The 23,481-nt window shown below is 45.5% G+C and overlaps 1 protein-coding gene across 5 annotated transcripts in view; it reads left to right on the top strand.

The window, feature by feature from the left end:
• Positions 1–23,481, top strand: part of LOC147432678 (amino-terminal region of chorein) — a 130,782-nt gene that overhangs the window by 43,624 nt on the left and 63,677 nt on the right. For 2 of the 5 annotated variants that reach the window (XM_086492525.1, XM_086492526.1), the window contains 12 exons: positions 17,119–17,228; positions 17,413–17,467; positions 18,388–18,473; positions 18,556–18,622; positions 18,741–18,803; positions 18,894–19,055; positions 19,148–19,241; positions 19,315–19,394; positions 19,478–19,553; positions 19,658–19,701; positions 19,782–19,849; positions 20,599–20,684. In XM_086492525.1, the coding sequence (XP_086348651.1) occupies positions 17,119–17,228; positions 17,413–17,467; positions 18,388–18,473; positions 18,556–18,622; positions 18,741–18,803; positions 18,894–19,055; positions 19,148–19,241; positions 19,315–19,394; positions 19,478–19,553; positions 19,658–19,701; positions 19,782–19,849; positions 20,599–20,684 (991 nt within the window). Of the gene's footprint in view, positions 1–12,541; positions 12,713–17,118; positions 17,229–17,412; positions 17,468–18,387; positions 18,474–18,555; positions 18,663–18,740; positions 18,804–18,893; positions 19,056–19,147; positions 19,242–19,314; positions 19,395–19,477; positions 19,554–19,657; positions 19,702–19,781; positions 19,850–20,598; positions 20,685–23,481 lie in introns of those variants that run through there. The other 3 variants (XM_086492523.1, XM_086492524.1, XM_086492527.1) reach the window with 3 other exon arrangements.

The following is a 23,481-nucleotide window of genomic DNA, read 5'->3' as shown; positions in this document are numbered from 1 at the left end:
TCTAGTGTCCGGGCGGACGTAGTGTGAACCCGGCAGTGTGGCCGGCCATTATTATAAAAGGGAGGCCAAGGCCTCATTTACAGTTATCGACCCCACTGGCAGAGTGCCAGTGGTTAGCCCGCGAGGCTAGGAGTGCTCGAGGAGGTGAGGCCGGGTGGTATGGGACGCTCGGTCTTACAGGTGCACGCCTACGTCCTCGGACGCTGGCCCCAGCACGGCGGACCTGCCGGATGGTGGCTATGGTTGGGTGGTTCGTCCGACGCGCATTTGTAGGCGGTCTATGTGGCCAAGAGATCCTATCTCCTCGTTCGTTTCATGGTATCAGAGCCGGCTTGGCTGCACGAAGGACCGTGTGCACACCTACGGAACCGTTCGGGTCGGAAAACCTCGTGTTCGCGTAATTTTTTTAGTGATTAAATTGCTGAAATTACTTACTTTTCTTCTCGAAAGCATGTTTGCAGGTAAATAATACCGTTCGACTGCTGATTTTTTATAAAAATCAGCAAATTAATAGATGGGAGTGCTGGAAATTGAAAGATTTCCGATGAATTTACTGGTTTTCGATGAAAAGAAGTGTAGTTACCCTAAATTTGCTGGTTTTGTATTAAAATTCAGCATATGGTGACTCTTTCAATCTCTCTGTAACCTCATTCTCTATATGAAACGCAGAGAGAGAGAGAGAGAGAGAGAGAGAGAGAGAGAGAGAGAGAGAGAGAGAGAGAGAGAGAGAGAGAGAGAGAGATACCTCTCTCTGTATGCTTGCTTGGCATGGAGCTGCGTTGGAATTCTGCAGGAAAGCGTGAGGAAAAGGTTGGGAGAGGGAGTAGCGCTGCTGGTTTTTTTTTCCAACGTGGAGAATCCCCTTGCGCTAGCTCCTACTTGGCATCTCCTTCGCCTGCTGGGCACACGAAGGCACGCGTAGGCTGCTGCCCTTTTCTTTCCACGCTTCACCCCAAGGTTACGACAGAATCTCTCAGCGCTATAATTTTTTTTTGCGCACCTCTTCTCTCTCTTCGTTATATTTTATTAAGTGAGTTTTATTAAGTGGGTCTTTTATTTTAAAGTATGGCCAGGACTTTCTGAGTTTTTTAAGCTATGGTCTGAAACCTGAGTTATTAAAATAACTCACTTACAGAGACTTCCAAGTTTGCAGAGAAACTCATTTTTGAGCTCTCTACTTCTTTCTGTTGCTCCTCCCTCTCACCTGCTCGCGCTCCCGCGCTCTCGCCATCACCTGCTCGCCTTCAGGCGCTCACGCCGACGCGTGGAGCTCCTCAAACTTCACTTTTTCGCGACCAAAAAGCGCAGAAAAGGCCCGGTTTCGCGTGAATTTTCCATTTTTTCATGCACTTCGCCATGGATTCCTCCAGCTCAGATGTGCAGTGTGATGACGCGCCAGGTAACATTCAAATTTCATTCACGCATGCTCTCTACACATGGATTACAAGCACTTTCCAGAGCTTCAACCAGCGTGTTACCGCTCTAGAAAACGCGAATGTTCAGACGAAGCTTCGCTTGGCCTCTCGAAGGGGTCGTACAGGGGCTCAGTTCCCGACTTTATACTCTCGAAAATATGGCTCAATCGACGACTGTGCGTATTTTCGAGGGCGAAACCCATCTCCAACAATTGCGGACGTAGATTGCTACTTTTGGGCGCTCACAGGGTGGTTTGACTGCCACAATTCCGTATAGAACTACAAATTTCTCAGGCGAAGAGAAGGAGTGTACGGAATTGGCCGTAAATAACTGGCTGCACCAATGGACCACATACTTTGATCTCCATGGGGAGCATGAGGAACGGAGTTTTTAGACGATTCCTCTCTATCTGCGCAGTAAGGCGCTTACCTGGTGGCGTGATATGACAGAGAAGCCTACGACGTGGACTGACTTTTGCGTGAAATTCAAGAGGGATTTTGCCAAAATGGACCCTTTGAAAGCGTATGCCAAACTGCAGAGTCTTTCGATGAAAACTCTGTCTTTTGATAAATGTACGATAGCTTTCAAAGAGGCACTCACCTTCTGCAAGGTGGATTCTACGCACGTTGTGCACATGTACTTGCTGGGGTTACATGAAGATTACCGTTGGGTCTTGATCAAGGACAAAGCCTGGACTGATATCGAGGATGCAGTGGCCAAGGCCAGGACATTTCATTTGATAAATGGAGCGAATTATGAGAAGAAAAGAACTGCAGACTATCAATCCGGTGAGGGTGCTTCGAGGAAGCGACCCCCATTTCAGCATAAGTCCAAATCACCGCCGAGATCTTCTCAGGAGAAGAAGAAAGCCAAGAATGCTTCAGTTGCTGATGAAGTGAAGAAGGGGGCTTGCTTCGGATGTGGTCAGACGGGTCGCCAAATCAAGGATTGCCCTAAAAAGAAGAAGACGCAGAAACCGCAAGGCCGTCCTTTCGTTCAGATTCACGAGATCTCAGGTAACTTTGAGGTTGTTCAAGTTGAAATCCATCATTTAGCGCACAGTTTATCCACAAATTGTACTTTTAGCACCAAAGTGTTTGGTAAGCACGATCTTTTCCGTTTCCCCGGGAAGATCAATGGTCACGACGTGACCGTACTCCTTGATAATCGAAGCTCACACAATTTTGTGGATGCCAAATTGGTGCAGAAACTGAACCTGCGGACGAAGGACAGTGACCATGAGTATCGCATGAAAATGGCTCATGGCGTGGATACGGATGTATGCAATCAGATGGTTCCAGACTTGTCGGTCGAGCTGGCTGATTACAAAGAGAACCTGGATTTTAGCCATGTAGAGAGGCTGATCAGGAACTTTCTTTGGTCACGGCGTGACACTCAGATAGCCCGGGCGAAAGTGGCCTGGCAGGTCATCACTCTTCCTTGTTCTTAGGGAGGGTTGGGGATCATAGACCCAACACAACAGAGGAGAGCCCTTCTTGGGAAGTTCATCGTCAGAGGACTTCCAAGTGAGGAGCCTTGGAAGGAGTTCTTGCTTCAGTGGCTTAGTGCTAGGGTGCCTCAGGTAGCTGGAGGCCCCTGGCGACCCTCGACTCGATGGATTTTCACAGAGATGCGTAGAGTTAGCTTGAGCAGGAGACTGGAGGACCGCTTCGCTGTGAGTCTGCTTCGATCTTGGGAGCAATTGCGGCGAGGCCTGGAGCAGCGTCAGCCTACTTGCACGGAGGAGCGCTTGCGATAGCCCCTTGTTTGGAACCACCCCATGGTTAGCACTCAGAGAGGTCACTTGGTTGGTAGTCGGCCTCATGTTTTCTCGGGTCCCATGGCAGAGGGTCCAGCACTCTCGGTTACAGTTTTTAGGCTTGTCAGAGGAGCATCATGACATTCAGCTACAGGGCATGAGAGGGGTGTAGAGCATGTGTCAGGACATCTCAGAGGCAGTACCAACTGAGTGGCTCACACGTCTCGAGTCAGCAGCGCCCAGATGGATGGGAGCCTTCACGCGACTGGAGGTTCTCGTCTCAATTCGGGCTTGCTCAGAGACTATACCCTCTCTGTTTTTCGAGCTACAGGGTGAGGGACGCCTACACCGAGTTGCAGTAGAGGCCCCGCAGGTGGCAGAGTGCTGTTTTCAGAGGATCCGCGTGGTGGGCATCTGTGGGAGGACTTGTGTCATAGATCCCGACCCAGCAGCTCTTCAGACTGGCCACTGGAGACTGTGGGCTTGGGAGAGCTGTCCTCTGGCAAGAGTGCAGTGGGATCCTGGAGAGTGGCTTTGGAGGGACCCTTTCTCCTCTGCAGACCATCCAGGTGTCCCTTTCTTTCAGTACACTATTCGACTGGGATGTCACATACTGGCAGCGCGCAGAGAGGCTCGTCCTGCTGCAGCACCTCATTGGCAGGAGGAGGGTCTCACAACTGAGTTCTTGGCAGCTTTTTGGGAGAGGTTGTGGGACTCCAGACAACCGAGACGAGTCACTTTGTTCCAGTGGTTGGTTGCACACAGATCTACAGCAGTTGGGAGGTGGCTTGTACATAGTGGTCTCTCGGCCGTATGTGCAGCTTGTGACCATCTTATGGAGAGTCAGCGTCACTGCCTTTGGGATTGTCCTCTGGTACAGCAGGTGTGGCTTCGTGTCCTTCGGCTGATGCCAACTCTTTCCACAGCTCGGCAGTACACTTGGGGGGCAGCTGCTCGGTCCACTCTCACGGGCCCGACACTCAAGTTTGAGCTATCTTCCACCAGCAGGATGATAGTGATGCAGGGGACCTACACTCCAGCCTGCTACAGAGCTTACTCCACAAGAGTGGTGCAGTGAGAGAGGAGTGTTGGGAGCTCATCAGTGGCCTGACACTCTGGTTCATTTGGCGGGCCCGCTGCTTCTGTATCTTCGAGGCTCGCCCAGTACCATCAGCAGAGACTGCTCGGGGTTTTTGGCTTGAGCTGATCCATACTCTTAGAGGACAGTTCGAGAGACTCCAGGGCAGTTCCGACCGCATGCGGGAGAGCAGAGAGGCTTTCCTTCGACTCTGGCGTCCTGGGCCTTTTTTCACCATGGTCCAGGATGTGCTCAAATGGCATCACCATCCACCTGTGTGGCTTTTCCTCCTCCCATCTCTTGATTTAGCCTCATTGTACATATGCTGTTTTTTTTTCATTGGGAGAGTCTCCCCATCAGGATTGCTGTAGCCCTCTCTTGTGGAGGTGGTTGTAGCCCTATGGGCAGTTTCAGTAACTAATAGAAGGATCTTTTTCTCGGAAAAAAAAGAAGTCAATGAGTGGAGCGACAAGTCCCGAGGAGTGGGGAGATTGGTGCCGCTTCTACTCCAGCGCAGGTGATCAACCAATCAAGATCCCTACCCTTCCTACCTTTCCTATTAATCGGCAATTGAATGGACACAACTATTCATAATTCCATATGGAGAGCGGCTATGACAGCGGTCTTCGACTCTTATGAGCTTGGAGGTTTTGTCTGTCGCAACTTTTAGAAGCCAAAGGATTCAAGAGGATCGAAGCTATGGGAGCATGTAAAACCGGCCCGTAGGGTGGTAGACTTTAGCTTTCACCCGATTCTTTACTTGATAAACTTTACTCGAACTTTACGACAGAGAGGAACTTCATGATTAAACGTGTGACTGTAATTAACACTTCAATCAAACCACTACTTGGCAGCTAGAGTGCTACCAAGCAAACAGTGACACCCTGTAGGTGTAAGGTGCAGCGGAATGAATGTTGTACTTTTCTCAAGATGAGTGCTCCGTATAGTGCTCAAGGTTCCTTTTGTTCTTATGGAAGGGAGAGCCTTCCGTTCTTAATGAGAGAGTGCAATGATCACAAACAAGTGAATGGACACTGTGCGTGAAAGTGTATGAGACTGAGAGATAGAGAGAGAAGAGAAATACGACACCAGAGACGACGTAAAACCCTCCTCCAAAGGCCCCACTCTCGTTGGCGAGAGTGGTCTACTATTGATTGCACAAACTGGTACAAAGTGGATGCATGTGACTGATGCAAGTCTAGGCTAGGTCGATGTCGACGACGGGGATGACGAGACCGACTCAAGGGCTGAAAACTGATGCACTCTATCTGCTGTCCAAAAACGCTAATGGGCTGAAATCTGCCGGGACCAAAAACGCTGGTTTGGGCTGAATTCTGCCGGCTGAAAAACGCTGGTTTAAGCTGGCAAAAACGCTGATATTCTGATGCTATGCACTGCTGAAAATGCCGGGGATGTGGGCGATCATGGTCTGCTGAAAAACGCCAGCCAAGGGAGGACTATGGCGATGAGGGCACTGCTGAAAAACGCCAGCAAAGGGAGACTGTGGCGATGATGCTGGGGATGAAAAACGCCAGCCAAGGGAGGACTATGGCGATGCTGATGAAAACGCTAGAGGCTAGGGTGTCTTGCTTGGAGGGAAAACGCCACCAAGGGGGGGATCTTGCTGAGAGAGAGAGGGGGAACCTGCTGCCTACGGCCTGTGTTCTCCTTCTCTTTTGCCAATTAGTGCTAGCCTAGGTTTGCTTATATACAAACTTACTCAATTTGCCCTACCTACTTTTCAACAAAAGTCACTTAAATTAATAAGTGAAAAATGTCAAAAATAGGGAAAATAGGTTAAATGCACTAGAAAATTCCCCTGAAGGATTCTGATAAATTCTGATGGGAATGCTTATGATCATGTTGTGTGCAACCGGAGGCTTAGACTGAGAGATAGAGAGAGAAGAATATGACACCAAAATGTTGTCGAAACCCTCCTCCGAAGGCCCCACTCTCTATGGCAAGAGCTGTCTATTATCGATTGCACAAATCTCTACAATGCTTAGGACTTGCCGATGATGTCAACGACGATGAGGACGACGAGACGGGCTGAAATCTGAAAATGCTAATGGCTGAAATCTGCAAATTTTTATTAGCTGAATTTTCACTCTATGTCGGTGATGATGTCGATGACGACGATGCAACAACGACGCGCTGAAAACGCAGATGCTGAAATCTGTGTTTTCTGGGCTGAATCTGCAAACTTCGCAAGATCTGACCGTGTGGCGAGGATCTGCTGCGGGAAGGTGAGATCTGCGAGGTTCGGGACTTGTACTGCGATGTCTGACTGCTGAAAACTGAAAACGTTGATCCTTCTTGAGGTCTTGTTGCGAAGATTTGCAAAAACGCTAGGCCTCTTGCTGATAAAAAACGCTAGTGCTGAAATTGTGTTCTGCTGCAAAAACGCTAGCATCCTGTTGTTGCAAACTGATAGCTAGGGCTGCTCTGTTGTCTCTGCTAACTCCAGGCTGTCCTTGATGAAAAAAGCTGGGCTGATTTTGGGTTTGTGGTTGAAAACGCAAGGTTTACCGCCGGTGGGGGGTCTTGTTGAGAAGGTGCCTGTTGAACGCGAAGTTCCTACTGCCTCTTTTGCCGGAAAGTGCTAGAGCTAGGTTTCTTAAGTACTTGCTTATCAAAATTGCCCTACCCAGTCTCCAACAAAAGTCACTTAAAAATAATAAGTGAAAAATGTCAAAAATAGGAAAAATAGGTTTGTGCACTGTAGAAATGCTCCTGATGGGTTCTGACTGTAAACTGATGATCATGCTGTGTGCAACCAGAGGTTATGCATCTAATCTAAGTGTCTGGACATGCACGGTCTGCGAACATACTCACAAAAGTGCCAGATCACTTCCTAAGCTAACTGAACTGAACCCATGTCTTGAAGTAGCTTGTCCACGTACACATAGGGTTAGATGTGTACGTGACAGTGCAGCAGGAGGAGGGTGAGAGAGCTTTGACAAGACAAAAGATTGCACGCTATTGTAATTGATAAAAATCTCTTTATATATATAGAACTGCTAGGCTATCTTTAGCCACCCTTTTTCTCCATGCAAACTCCACCGAAGGGGTGGTGTGTATCAGTTTACTGATAGTCCTTAATCCCACATGGGTTAGACACCTTAACCAGGGCTCGAAACCCAACAAGCGATTCATGGCTTGTCACTATTCTGGAAGGGACACAAGCTAGGACTTCGAAGCAATTCAAGGTTGAGTTCTATGAACAGTTTTAACCTCAAGCATTTCAGAAGGATATCCACAATGAGTAGGATTGGCTTTCCAAGAAAATCATGAGTGTGTCGTTGGTTACGTTGACACGTTTTGGTCCACCCTACCAAAGGTGAACCCTTTTTCTAAGATATTAGATGAAGAAGAGATGTGAAAGTTTGAAGCAAGGTTTCAACCCCCACTTTCGAAGAGTATGAATGTGTTTTTGCATGATATCCTCAAGGGGACGATCATGCCAAAAAATTATTGCCAAGCACGTGACTCCTCGCGAATAGGAGGACATAATGGTAAAGAATGAACAATTTCCTGACCACGAATGATGACGGGAGAGTCACTTTTGGCACTTAGAGTTAGAGTATTGTCTGCCCAATGAATGAGAGGGTTATGATCACGAAACCATTTAATGCCCAAAATCATATCACATCCTGAAAGACGAGACACTATAAATTTTCTGCGGAAGGACGCTTCTTGAACAGTGAACAACACATCAAGGTACTCTCGTGTAATGAGAGATTCCATACCAGGAGCGAAGCCTAACACCTCGAGAGAGATGTCTTGCGAACCTCCAAGCAGGCTCTTTACACAAGAGAGTCACCAATCACATCATGCATACTACGAGAATCAAACAAGACCACCATGTGTTGACCATTCACGTGACCATAACACTTCATGAGAGACTCATCAATGAGAGGATCACAAGAAACTTGGGACACACGGGTGTTCTCATTTATGGCATTAACAGAGGATGTGGGTTCTGTGGGTTTTAGGTTCGTTGGTTGGATTCTTAGGACATGTGCTCTTTATATGACCCACGACGTGACATTGATAACAACGACCTTCCTTAGAATAAATGACTTGTTCTTCTGTCGTTATGTATCCTTCTATGATTCCTTGTGCAACTTTTTCATATGGGGTGAGCTTAGGTTTAGCAAGTGTGTTAGCTTTACCCTTAGATTCATTTTGAGAGTTTTTTCCCGAAGGATTAGAGGAAGATTGGCTAGAAGAGTTATCGTTCTTACCATTCTTACCGTTCTTACTGTTCTGTGGGTTTTGAGGAGTCTGAGAGGTACTTTGAGAAGCCTTGTTCTCCTTAGGCACTGGCAACGTTAGTGGGGATGTCGTGATATTTAGTCAATACTATGCATGATGGAGATGATGGTTATATTGTCTTGTGGGTGACTACCATGGGTCTATACCTTGCACTTTCCTTTAAGGGTGAGTTTGGGCTTATCCTGGATTCATCTAGGTATATTTCCTTTGTTGTGCTTCATTTCCTGTGCGAGAGCAATCGCTACCGCCTTGTTGAGATCTATTGGATCGAGTACTTCGACATCATACTTGATATACTCGTCTAATCCATAAAGGAATGCCTCTTTTCGCTCATCATCCGATTTGTGTAATTGGGTACCGAGTTGCAAAACACGATTAGAGAAAGACATAGCTGGCATACCATTTTGCTTGAGACTGTGCCAATCGTCTTCAACCGTGCTAGGTACTGGGTTGGCATAAACCGCGCCTCGAGCTTGTCTTGAAAGTTGGCCCAATTGAAAGAAAGGGGTGCGCCTTCTTCGGCTTCCTCTAGGTATGTAGTCAACTGTGCCTCTTGCCATGCGTGGTACCAATTAATGGCATCAGCGGCAAGGTACATGGCTGCCGTCAAAACCTTGCTATTTCCTATCTTCTTAGTTGTTGCAAAGTAAGCATTAAATTGATGCAACCAAGAGTGAATAATGGTAGCATCCATCTTACCGTCATACTTACTGAACGTAAACTTCTCAGTGACGGGATTGTTGGAGTCTGAATCTTCGCTTGAGCTACTTGATGAACTACCAACATCTTTGACTGGCTCGGGCTTCGAGGTGAGTACCTGTAGGACCAACCCTTGCATGCGTTGGTCTCTCTGCGCCTCACGCTCTAACTCCAAGGCCGCTTGTCTTTCTTCGGCCGCCAAGCGCGCTTGCTCGCGCTCACGCTCCAAGGCTAACCGTCTTTCTTTACGCTCGCCATCCAATTCTACCTGTCTTTCTTCACGCTCGCGATCCAAGATTGCCTTTCTTTCCTCGGCCGCCAAGCGCGCCTGATCACGCTCGCGATTCAAGGCTGCCTTTCTTTCTTCGCGCTCGCGATCCAAGATTGCCTTTCTTTCCTCGGCCGCCAAGCGTGCTTGATCACGCTTGCGATTCAAGGCTGCCTTTCTTTCTTCGCGCTCACAATCCAAGGCGACGTGTTGCGCTTCTTGTTGTAACATCATGTCCATCATCGTGTTGACCAAAGCCTCCATAAGATTTGGTGCAAACCGTGGTGTAGGTGGGGAAGGGGGAGGGTCGGAAAAACCTCCTGGTGGGGAAAATTCTTCTTCACCACCTCCATGCTCATCATCTTCACGCAAAGTATCCATTCGCTTCGGGTGATGACCATACACTGAGATCTTGGGTACTTAAGTTCACGAGGAACTTGGGTTCTTGTGGTTCTTGGGTTCTTGAGGTGCTTGAGTTCTTGAGGTTCTTGAGGTCTTCCTTTAGCTTGCAATCTGTGTTAGAGAAGGCTTTTCTCTTACCCGAGCTCTACTCTTCCTTGCGGGTGCACCCCTTAGCGGCCTTGCGCTCACACCAAAGTTGCTTTTTCCCACCTCACGTCGATTGGCCGGCCGCTAAGTGCACGGTCCGCTCTCAATGAGTGAAAGAGGAACAAGGGAGGCCGGACAAGCTCTTCTTTCTTGGGTTACCTGTCACTCTTCAAAAACACGATTAGGAATCGACACGCCCAAGTGGACTTGGGCTACGTGCGACTGCAACAAGCAAAAAAATCTTGTGCTTCTTTCCTTGAGTGATACAGAACACTATCAAAGCTCTGATACCAATGTAAGGTGCAACAGAAGTGAATGTTGAACTTTGCTCAAGATGAGTGCTCCGAACTGTGCTCAAGGGTTCCTTTTACTTACGGAAGGGAGAGCCTTCCGTTCCTTTGGTGAGAGAGTGTAAATGATCACAAACAAAGTGAACGACACTGTGAATGAAGGTGTTGAGAGAGAGAGAGAGAGAGAGAGAGAGAGAGAGAGAGAGAGAGAGAGAGAGAGAAGAATACGACACCAGACTATTGTCAAACCCTCCTCCAAGGGCCCCCCTCTCTATGGCGAGAGAGGTCTATGCTATTGATTGCACAAATCTGTACAATGGTCTAGATGCAATGGACTTGCCGACGACGTCGACGACAATGATGACGGCGACGAGACGGGCTGAAAACTGAAAACGCTAGGGGCTGAATTCTGCAAATCTGTTAACTGCTAAATTCTGCCACTGTGTTGACGAGGAGGGCGATGGCGACGACGATGCGCTAAAAACGGAGATGCTGAAATCTGCGAATAGCGGGCTGAAACTGAAAACGTTGGCTGATCTGACCGTGCGGCGAGGATCTGCTGCGGGTAGGTGAGATTTGCGAGGTTTGGGGCTGTCCTTGCGGAGTCTAAGTGCTAAATTTAGGAAACGCTGATGCTAGGGGCTGATCTGATGCCGTGATTCTGTAAAACGCTAGGGTAGTCTGCAAAATGCAAAAAACGCCAGGCTGAATCTGGGCTATGCAAAAAGGCCAGGCTGATCTGGGATATGCAAAACGCCAGAAGGTCTTGATGGCTGAAAACGCTAGGGAGTTCTGCCGATCTTGCTGAGAAGGTACACTCCAAGTGTAGGAATTTCTGCTGCCTCGTCTGTAAGAAAGTGCTAGCACTAGGTTTCTTTTATAGAGCTTAGCAAATTTGCCCTACCCAGTTTCCCAACAAAGTCACTTATTAATAATAAGTGAAAAATGGATAAAATAGGGAAAATGGGTTTTGTGCACTGTAAAATGCTCCTAATGGATACTGACTGTAATGCTGATGATCATTGTCACGTGCATATATAACCCTATGTGCATGTGCACAAGCTACTTAAGGCGCAGGGTTCAGGTCATCATAGGAAGTGTTCTGACACCTTTGTGAGCGTGTGCGTAGGCCGTGCATGTCCAGGCAGTTAGAGTAGTTGCATATCCTCTGGTTGCACACAGCATTAGAGTCAATAGCCATCATGAGCATTCTATTGTGCACAGAACCCATTTTCCCTATTTTAGCCATTTTTCACTTATTATTAATAAGCGACTTTGTTGGAAACCTAGGTAGGGAAAATTGGCTAAGTTAATACATAAGAAAAGCTAGTGCTAGCCAATCTTCGTATAATTTTTCGGAAAAGAACTGACAAAATGAATGTAAGGGTAAAGCTAAAACACCTGCTAGACCTAAGCTAACCCCCGATGAAAAAGCCGCAACAGGAATTATAGGAGGATACATAACGGCAGAAGAACAAGTCATTTATGCTAAGGAAGGTCGTTGTTATCAATGTCACGTCAAGGGTCACATTAAAGCTGCTTGTTCTAAGACAGTTGTCCTAAGACAGCCCCACCTAAAGAACCTAATGCACCCACAGCTACCACAAGCACTCTAATGAACCAATTTGAATCTTCACATGTTTTTGACACACACATTGATGAGTCTCTCTTTAAGTGTTATGGTTATGTGAAGGGTCAGCGTTTTGTAATATTGTTTGATTTAGGCAGTATGCATGATGTGATTAGTGCCTCTCTTGTAGAGAGAGCCCGCCTAGAGGTTAGTCAGGCATCTTCTCTTGAGGTGTCGGGCTTCGCTCGCGGTATGGACTCTCTCATCATGCAAGAGTGCCTTGACGTGTTGTTTACAGGTCAACAAGCTGCCTTCCGTAGGAAATTTGTCGTGTCTCCTCTCTGAGCCTTGAGGATGTGATATGCTTTTGGGCATTAGATGGTTTCGTGAGCATAACCCTCTCATTGATTGGGCGGACAATACTCTCATTTTAAATGCCAAAAGAGACTCTCCCATTATCATTCGTGGTGAGGAGGGTTTGCATTCTTTACCTCTCTCTCATGTGCAGGCGAAGCGTGAATTACGACGAGGAGCACAAGCGACATTCATCTATGCCTCTCCAGTTACCCAGAGCATTCAGACACCAGACAGGTATTCAGATTTGTTTACCAAGTTTAAGCATCTCTTTTTGCAGGATGATCTTCCACTCTGTCTCCCACCTGAGCGCTCGGAGAACCATCGCATCGAGCTTACGGAGGGGACGCAGCTTGTCAGTAAGGCTTCCTACTGTTTGAACAAGACTCAGGAAGAAGAGTTAGAGCGGCAACTCACGGAGTTGGTGTCCAGAGGATTCATACGTCCTAGTGTAAGTCTTTTTGCTGCTCCTATTTTGTTTGTCTGCAAGAAGGATGGATTGTCTTGTTTGTGTGTTGATTAAAGGGCATTGAACAAGATGACCGTCAAGAACAAGTTTCTGATGCCTCTCATTGAGTATATCCTCGATAGGCTCAATGGGGCAAAGGTTTTCCGTAAGGTCGATCTCAAAAGTGGATACCATCAGGTAAGGGTATTCAAAGGCGACATCTACAAGACCGCTTTTCGCACAGAGCGAGGGCAATGGGAGTATGTGATTATGCCTTTTGGATTGACAGGTGCCATGGGTACATTTAACCGTTTTGGCGATATGGTTGGTGTATGTGTGTTCATCTTTCTTGATGATATTCTCATTTTTTCTGTATCGTGGGAACAACATGAAAAGGATGTCGAAAGGGTACTACCCCGATTGGATGAGTGTCAGCTGTACATTGCAGCTAAGAAATCTGAGTTTTTTCTCATTGAAGTTACTTATTTGGGTTATATCATTTCTATAGAAGGCGTCAAGCTAGATCCCGCGAAGGTGGAACAGGTACGTAATTGGGATTTGCCCAAAACTGCATATGATGTGCGTTCTTTTCTTGGTTTATGTCAAGCATATAGTTTGCACATAGAGAATTTTGCACGCATTGCTGCACCCATGACAAATGTTTTGAAAGGGGTAAAGACTCACCGACAGCGCATGGATTTTCCCGAGGCAGTCATTGAGGCTTTCGCAGCTCTCAACGTTGCGGTGACAGAAGCGCCATGTTTTATCCTTGCCTCTTGGGATGACCCCTTTGAGCTATGGACGGATGCGAGCAATGTCGCCATAGGCATTGTGCTTCAGCAACATGGTCGTCCAATTGCTTTCTTTAGTCGGAAGCTCAATAGTGCAGAAAAGAATTATTCAGTTTATGATAAAGAACTTTGGTCTGTCATTCAAATTTCACTCTTTTAAGCATTGGAAGCATTTTCTGTATGGTAGAGAGTTCACAGTTCACACAGATCATCAAGCCCTCAAGTGACTCCAGTCTATGCCTAGTGCACATTGGAGTGATCGCCAAGCACGGTGGTCACAATTTTTTGAGCAATCTGGAGGCTTGATTGAGTATATGCTTGGAAAAGCTAACCCTGTTGCAGATGCGTTAAATCGCAAAGGACATATCTTGGCTCTCGAGTCAAGATACACAGTTTCTCTTCAGGGTGTGTCTTTCGACAACATGAAGAACCAGTACGCTGATTCCGAGTTTGGTAAGCAATGGTTGCAGGCTCTTGCTTCCCAAGGGCCTAGCAACTATCTCATTCGTGATGATTTGTTATATTTTCGTCACCGTCTATGTGTGTTGCCCTCTCTCAGGACAACCGTATTGCACGATGCACATGACTCTCACGGGTGGACACAAGGGAATGAACACCACTCTGGAAAAAATAGAAAGATTCTTTTATTGGCTTAAAATGCGAAAGGATGTGTTTCGTTATGTCACATAGTGCACTATTTGTCAAAAGGTAAAAGCTCCTCGGGGTAAGCAGCAAGGCCTCTTGCTTCCGCTGCCTATTTTCGATGGACCTTTTCAGGATATTTCTATGGATTTTGTGACTAACCTTCCACCTAGTTTGCATTCAAGGAACACCCAATGTTGGACAATTGTTGATCGTTTCAGCAAGTTTTGCATGTTGATTCCTTGTAAGGCCACAATCACAGCACAAGATGTAGCACGGTTGTTCATAAAGCATTGATACCCCCTTTGTGGTTTGCCAAAATCGATTGTTTCAGATAAGGATGTTAAGTTCACATCCAATTTTTGGCGTGCACTCTTTGAAAATTTTGGCACTAAGTTGAATTTTTTATCGGCTTTTCATCCACAATCAGATGGTCAGACAGAGATTTACAATCAGTTGGCTTTTGATGTTTTAAAGTTATATGTGCATGAGTTACAGTCTCATTTGGAGCTTTATCTCCCATTGGTTCAGGTTGTTTTGAATGACTCTTTTTCCTCTGCCATTGGTCAAACTCCATATGAGACAGCTTTTGGCCGTCCGTTCCAGTCACTTTTGACTCGCTCGGTCAGTCAAATGCCTGATGCCAATGCTGAAAGTCAGTCGTTGGATGAGATTTTTGAAAGTGTGAAGCTTCGGCTAAGCAATGCTCAGGAGTCTTACTCACGACAAGCTAACAAGCATCGTCAGGATGTTTCTATCAAGGAAGGGGATTGGGTTTATTTAAGAATCATGAAGGAATATCTTAAGCAAGTTGGAAAGAAATGTCCTAAGTTGTCTTTCAGAATGTATGGTCCATTTCGTGCCATTAAAAAGATAAATGACGTTTCAATGAAATTGCAATTGCCTAACTCATGGTCAATGCACAACGTTTTCCATAATTCTTGGTTGAAAGTGTTTCTGGAAACACCTCCGAAGGATATTTCAGAAGAAGAAGAACCAGAGATCATCGATGAAGCTGAAGTCATGGAGCCGGAGCAAGTGTTGTTGCATCGGTTTCGCCATGGTTCAATGAAGCAAGTCAGACAGTACTTTTGAAGTTCAAGGATGTGGAATCTACGAGGCGGTGTGGGTCGATGAAGAGTTTTTCAAAGATTACCCCAAATTGTTGGCAGAGCCTACAAGAAAGCCATGCAGATCGGTACCAGTACCTCACTTTAAAAAGGAGGGGACGTCACGTGCACATCTAACCCTATGTGCATGTGCACAAGCTACTTCAGGCGCAGGGTTCAGGTCATCTTAGGAAGTGTTCTGGCACCTTTGTGAGCCTGTGTGCAGGCCGTGTATGTCCAGGCACTTAAGAGTAGTTGCATATCCTGTGGTTGCACACAACATGATCATCAGCATCAGAGTCAATAGCCATCATGAGCATTGTACAGTGCACAGAACCCATTTTCCCTATTTAAGCCATTTCTCACTTAGTATTAATAAGTGACTTTGTTGGGAAACTGGGTAGGGCAAATTGGCTAAGTTAATATATAAGAAAAGCTAGCCCTAGCACTTTCTGGCAAAAGAAGCAGTGCACCTTCTCAGCAAGACCGGCAGGAATCCTTAGCGTTTTCAGCCATCAAGACCAGCCAACATTTTTCTCTTGCAGATCAGCCTTGGCGTTTTCAGCAGCATCAAAACAGCACTAGCGTTTTTGCAGATCCCATCAGGCTTAGCGTTTTTGCAACTGCAGATTGGCTCCAGCGTTTTGCAGCTCCTCGGTGACAGAATCAGCCATAGCATCAGCGTTTTCTATTTTCAGCAGTTAGACTCCGCAGTAGCAGCCCCAAACCTCGTAGATCTTACCTTCCCGCAACAGATCCTCGCCACACGGTTATATCAGCAAGCGTTTTCAGTTTCAGCCCGCTGATCGCAGATTTCAGCATCTGCGTTTTCAGCGCATTGTCGTCGTCGTCGCCGTCCTCGCCGACACAGTGTTAGAATTTAGGACAGATTTGCAGATTTCAGTCCCTAGTGTTCCCTAGCGTTTTCAGTTTTTAGCCCATCTCGTCGCCGTCATCATTGTCGTCGACAAGTTCATTGCATCTAGACCATTGTACCAGATTTGTGCAATCAATAGCATAGACCTCTCTCGCCATAGAGAGTGGGGCCCTTGGAGGAGGGTTTGACTACATTCTGGTGTTGTATTCTTATTTCTCTTTATCTTAGTCTCAGCACCTTCATTCACAGTGTTTATCCACTTTGTTGTAATCATTTGCCCTCTCTCACTAAAGGAACGGAAGGCTGAATTTTGAGGGTGTTTTTGGCATGATGCATTAGTATCGTTCAAACAACAAAGCGTGAACCACCCATCAAGGATTCAGCTTAGAGGTTTCAAATACAGTCATTTACTTGGCCTTTGTGTAAAAGAACTGAGCTATCATTATGTTTGTAATGCCTTACTAAGGGTCTCTGGTTTCAAGCGATGCTTAATTTTGCTTCTGATGCAATGAAGAGCTTGGAAGGGCACCTAAGGCCAAACTAAAGGTCAAATGCAATGATGCTAATTTTTGGCTCTGATGCATTGAAGAGCTGGGAAGGGCTATACTTAAGGCCACACTAAAGGTCAAAACTCTCAGTCCCGAAATTGCATGCTCTGATGGAGGTTAATGTGCCGTTGAACATTACATAGAGCAAAAGAGTTTGCTCAAATAGAGTCAGAAAAGTGCAAGGCTTTCCGTGATAAAACATGCACTTCCCAGTTTGACCAGCAGAGCATTCAGCACAACCCAAAGATGAGAAGGGATCCCATAAAAGGCTACCTTCTTCTACCCACACGACCTTATTGAATTGCAATTTTATTATCAGAGCTAATTTTCCATTTATCTATGTCTCAAACTCTTGGTTAAACACAGCAGTAGTGAGGGCTGGCTGATTGTGTCTAAGGTTTTTATGGTTCAACATATTATGACATGGGAGAGTCTCATGCAGGTACCGCCATTCTCAAATGTCCAGACAGAACCTGTCATAATTGAAATTGACAAACTGGATCTAGTCCTTGTGGAGAAATCTGGCTCAGAGCCCGATACCATGCAACCAGAGTACTTCTTTTCTTGATTCTGTAGTGCTCCTCTCATCAAAAAGTTGAAACTAAGCATTGATGTTAAATGTATTTCTACAACATGAACAAATATTGCTCAATTGAAACTCATAGAAACGATCAGTTTTTGTTGGGTCAGAGAATTTAAATCTATCTTTGTTGATTGTGGAAATTTTTGTTCACAGACCTCCTGGAGTATCCTCATCTGCCAAGAGCAACAGCTATGGTTTTGCTGACAAGGTTAGTTCATTGATTTACTACTGAAGCTGTCGCATACGGTTGCTTGCTATGATGAAAGCACTTAATGTTGTTTTCATTTCTATTCTTTTGGCGAGTCCGGTGTAAGGAAGCTGCTATTGGGTAATTTGTATTTGCAGCTTGTCATATCTTTCACATTTAATTTATCCTTAGAAGGTTCTAGAGACTGATCTCTCTCTCAAAATTGCATCAAAAATTCTGATGTAATGTAGTTGTTCATCTTACTTGGAGCATTTATGATTCCTAACCTTGCCCAATATTTTGCACTAACAATGTAAGACCCTTTGTAGATAACCTTTTTATAGATTTTATATGCTTGAATACAAGCTCTCTAGGTGGAGGGTTTTATTTTAATGAGTTTTGTGAGATCTGGTTTTACAAAATGGGCAGTTTATTTTCGACTTTTCTTTATTTGGAACATGTAGATAATAAGCTGTATGGCCAAGAACGCAAAAGCGCACTTACCGTGTAGCTTATTAAGGCTCTTATTTGGTCCTTAGCCTCCATTTTTGATTCCCTTTAGCATCGCTGAGTCGATTGGTGTCCCAGCTATGCATGACAAAGGGGATGATATTTTACTCCCTGTTTGGACAAGCAGGGAAGTTAAGGTTGCATGTGTAAGATTCTGCTTAATCCAGTTGTGTATTGCTTCATTCCACGTGCGTAAATGTAGACCTCATCTTAGTATGTAGATTATATTAAGACTTGCGTCTGTCTTATGTCAGTGTTGTTTGAGTTTGAAATCTGGGAATCAAGTTTTTTGCCCATATCTTCTGTCCAAGTCATGTTTAAGTAACAACTTTTTGAAATGAAGTGTATGCTATACACGTAGGTACTAATTTGGAGTCTTAGTGAGCCAGGCACTGGCAATCAACTAAATCATCTTGTATCTTCAAATGTAGATTGCAGATGGTGTAACATTACAAGTTGGAGTAGTCAATCTACTATTGGAAACACGAGGTGGCACTGTTCAAGAAGGAGCTTCATGGTAAGGTTTTGTTCAAGTTTAGGGGACCTTTTACATGTGGATAAAAGGTTTCTTAACTTCTACGTTCTTTCTTTTTCTTTAGGACGCCCCCTCTGTCTGCAATAACAATCCGCAATTTAATCTTGTATACCACAAATGAAGCTTGGCAGGTATCTAAAGCTATAATGGATGAACCATCCGTGCACAAATGTAAGGATGCACTCATGTACACACTTGAATCTGACTTCTACAAGGAATTTGATCAGACTGTTTTTTATGGATGAGTAGATGGTAAACTTGAAAGAAGCACGAGACTTTTCAATTGACAAAAGATGCATTTACGTCTTCAAGGTTTGATCAGCATGCTTTCACTGTACTAATCCGCCCACTTTCCATGAAATTCATGGTCTTGCCTCACTTGTGTCGTTTTTTCCTTCTTAGAAATTAGAATGGGATTCTCTGTCTGTGGATTTGCTGCCACACCCAAATATGTTCAGTGATGAGCGTTTAACAACCACCAAGGTCAAAACCGATGGTGATGGAGTGAAAAGACTTTTCTTTGGAGGAGAGCGGTTTCTAGATGATATCTCTGGGAAAGCTTTTGTAATGTTTGTAAAACCTTATCCCCCTTTCATGAGCTGCAAAAAGTCCAACATGATTTCAATGTGAACTGAACTTGGACTTGTGCTTTATAGATCACTATGCACAGAACAGAACAAAACAATCCACTTGGACTTGAAGTTCAAGTGTGCATCCCTGAAGCTACTTGCTTTGCCCTAAGTGAACCAGGTATCAACAGGGACTGATTTTAGCTGTTCTTTTTCTGGTGTTAATAGGGACATTACCCTGCCTTTGATGACAGGATTGAGGGCCCTGCTCCGTTTTATGACTGGCATGTATGTATGTATGAATCGTGGAGATGTTGGCCCAAGATCTATGCAGGTGTGCTTTTCTTTTCACGTGTCTGTCTTGTGTGCTGCAAATTGTAAACACTTTTATTGATATGTTTGGGAATTTTTTTGCAGTCTGGAGCTGAAGCTGCGGGACGCTCTATGGTACAGGTGGAAGTTGAGCATATTTTTCTATGTATCAAGGATGCAGGTTGATGGTTGATTGAGTAGTTTGCTTCTCATTGATTTATGTCGCAAATTGTTACTTCTTTTTTGCTGTTATGGATGATGTTTGATGTATGAGATTGCCAACAGATTTCCAGCTGGAGTTACGCCTACAAAGATTGAATTACATGAGGGTACGTTTATGTGAAAACCGCTACAGTTTGTGAGACAGGAAAATGATGACTTTTCAAATTGGAAAACTTGAATTGTGCAGTCAAGTGTCACAAATGGAGAGTCGACCAAAACTTTAGCACGTGTCTCAACAGGTGGATTATTTTTAAGGTGCTGTTCACTTGTGATAAATTTTATGGTCTTGTAGTCCCATATGCACGGCGACACAATTAATGGGTCATGCACCAAATTCATACATTCTGACACTCTGCCAGTGCAAGCATTGAGGAAAATGTGGATGCTTTTTTTGCCATTTATACCTGTGGTGTGGCTTTCAAAGGTTTGCTTCATCCTGGTGTCTTGTTGTTTTCTGCTTAAATTTTTAGGTCCAGGTCTCTGCAAAGCTTCTCTTTAGCATTTGTTCTAGTGTTTGAAGCTTTTTAAAAGATAATTTATTGTTGAAGTTTATCCGGGAACTTTTATATTTATGCTTTTTATTTTAAATAGTATAGTATGTCCATTGATAGCATACTATAGTATAGTATAGTACATCTTCTTTGATGTGTTTTATGCTGTTTGTGGAATTTCTATGGGTTTAGGCAGTCTGATCTGTTGTATTATTTTCACATTCTCTGAGTCATATCTGTGCCTATATCCATATAGATATTTAAATCTCAATTCATTTGTTTACATACGCTTACTAAGTTGAGCCTATACCTACATTCTTCCGTTATTCTGCATGGCTGATAAACGCACAACAAATAAACTGCAAAAGAAACGCACATACGCAAATGCACCTGTCCACACATGCACATGCACATGCATGGATGCAGGTACCATCCTCCAGACTTGCAGGAATTGGCCATCGCAATTTCAAACCTGTTGAGTGTTCTTTTGATATCCTCATCTTACTGGTGCAGGGACACGTTCTCAGACCCACAATGTACATTGCTGGAGCCAGGAAGGCGAGCAGAAAAGGATGAACCTCTTCCTATACCCAGTTTTGGTAGTTCCTTTTTTAAAATCACAAATTAGGCAATATGTGCCTGCATGCGCGCGCGCGCACGCACACACACACACACACACACACACACACACACACACACACACACACACACACACACACACACACACACACACAGAGAGAGAGAGAGAGAGAGAGAGAGAGAGAGAGAGAGAGAGAGAGAGAGAGAGAGAGAGAGAGAGAGAGAGAGATATGAAATGTTATATTAACGTCTTTGAAAGGCCAAAATGACCTATGAGACCAAAAAGTTACAATTGGTGAATCTGATATCATGTCTGAGTACGGAAATTACAAAGAACTAACACTAAAAAACACGGAAACGAATCTGAAGCTGATTCGGAATTGAGACGAGATATAGGGGAGGCGGGCGGGGGGGGGGGGGGGGGGGGGTGGTGGGTTTAAATGAAATCTCTCATTGGTTGCCGTCGAATCTCATCAACCTCCTCCACGGTCAGTACTCTCCTTGGCCGTCTTGCATGTCGAGCTAAAGTGATCTGTATCTTCTCCTGCAGCCTTTGTCGATGGTGGGAGATCTCCCGAGGTCGCGTGCGTCTGGATCTGCCTAGCTCAGTGGCTCGGTTAAGCAATGTACCTCTAGTGTGGGTGGGCTCTGAGATCTGCTATGATGATTGCTTCTGTAGCTCTTCCCTGGCTGGTGTAAAGAAATCTGTGATTCGTCTGTGAGACTATCTTTCCCCCGGCGTCCTCAGCAAGCTCTCCCTAAGTCTTCGCAGCTCTAGCAGGAATAATTTGAGACATCTCTGATCCTTGTATCTCATGACTCTAGAAAATGGTCGGAAACCTTCTCTGAATAGGCAGTGGAAGCGGCCGCGTATCTCATAGTACGCCGGGCAATGACATGTGTAGTGCAGCTCTGTTTCTGGCTCTAAGTTACATAGGTGACATATCCTGGCCCCTGGCACCCCTCGGAAATGGCCAGTCTCGATCTGGAGATGATGTGAGGATGTGCGTATCTGCCCAATAGCGCATCATATCCCATGAGATAGGTGCGTATCCATGTATGCAGGCCTAGTCACAAAACCGTCCTCTGTGAGTTGGAGAAGATGCTCTCTGTAGAAGGCCATCTTCGTGCCCAACTCCTGTGTCAGCTGTATCCATGTGCTCCTGGTATCTAGCTGAATCAGATCTTGGCGTATGAGTCTGGCGATCTCTCTTATGTGAGAGACAAGGAGGGTGCATCAAGGGAGTATTGAAACGGAGGCAATCCATCCATGTTGAAACCATGTGACTGAAACCACGCTGTCATCCGTCCATACCAACATGCTGTATTGCCTTGAAGCGCTAGTTGTCAAGATGACTCCAGGGCAAGCCGAGCGTATCTGTCCTTGGGGAGATCCCATAAACCATGTATAAAGGATACTGATCTAGTCAATGCCTCCACCACGAGGGGGGGGGGGCACTCACTCGGCTTGGATAATCTCATGCAGTATTGATGCCTTAGCCCGAATCATCCGAGCGATCATAGAAACCAGAGGCCTCTCCATTCATCTCCATCCATCTGTGCTGCCAGATCTCCCATGGTGTTCTACTGAGGGTCCCCATACCTGAACTCCATAGAGCATAGCTGAAGTCACTAGAGTGTCAAAAAGCCAGAGCTTTGTTTGCGGTTCGTGAAACTAAACCTGCGAACACATCCTCTCCAGTCCTCCCAAGGCTGCATATGCTCTCGTCAGTCTAGTCTCTGATGCTCTCCTTAGTGAAAACACCGGTCCACCGGAGACTACCCCAAGATAAGTATATGCATGTGTGTACTCTAGAGTCTCCTGGCCATACGTAAATGTGGGTGCTGACCTCCTGACCCACTGTGGTGTGGTGTTGAACACCATAACCTTGGTTTTTCCCAGGTTGACAGACAATCCACTGTCACGAGCAAATGTATGCAAAGCATCCAATTGACGCTGCATGCCCTCTGGAGAGTCAGTAATCAACACAATATCATCAACATATAATAACAACGGAATCCATGTCCTTGCTAGTTGAGCCCCTCTGTCTCCCTGACGCTCTACATAGTCCAAAAACTCATCCACATACATCCCAAAAAGAGTCGGAGATAGGGGGCATCTCTGCTTTACTCCAATAGTGGAGTGGACCATGTCAGACATTCCCTCCGTAGTGCGTACCGGCCCCATCACTGTCCTGTATAAAGCCAGAATACCCCAGATAATTGTAGCACGGATAGTGTGTCGTGCTCTCTACAGTGGGTGCTCCTCAGTGCAATGTGCGTGACATCTCACTCAAAACAGAATGAGAACATAGGAAACAATAGATAACAGCAAATCAACACAAAGACACAGCAGCAGACAAAAACATATGGACTCGGCTATCTCAAAGGAACCAGTACAGACTCTTGCGTGTGTCACGTGACACATCCAACCCTATGTGTCCATGGACAAGCTACAGCATGACCAGGGTTCAGTTCAGTCAAGTCAATCTAGAATAGGAAGTGATTTGGCACTTTTGTGAGTCTGTTCGCAGACCGTGCATGACCAAACACGTAGAGTAGATGCATATCCTCCGGTTGCACATAGCATGGTCATTAGCATTCCCATCATAATCCATCAGGGGAATTTTCCAGTGCATTAAACCTATTTTCCCTAATTTTGACATTTTTCACTTATTTGTTAAGTGACTTTTGTTGGGAACTAGGTAGGGCAAGTTTGCTAAGATAATATATAAGCAAACCAGAGCTAGCACTTTCTGGCAGAAGAAGGAGAGCATCAGGCACTCAGTGCAACAGGCCTCTGTAGACCCTTCTCAG

The sequence above is a fragment of the Adiantum capillus-veneris genome, chromosome 20 (genome assembly GCF_014529385.1).
Source record: "Adiantum capillus-veneris isolate H3 chromosome 20, ASM1452938v2, whole genome shotgun sequence".
NCBI classification, from domain to species: Eukaryota; Viridiplantae; Streptophyta; class Polypodiopsida; order Polypodiales; family Pteridaceae; genus Adiantum; species Adiantum capillus-veneris.
The sequence above is the reverse complement of the archived record's forward strand: the minus strand, read 5'-3'. Positions and strand labels throughout refer to the sequence as shown.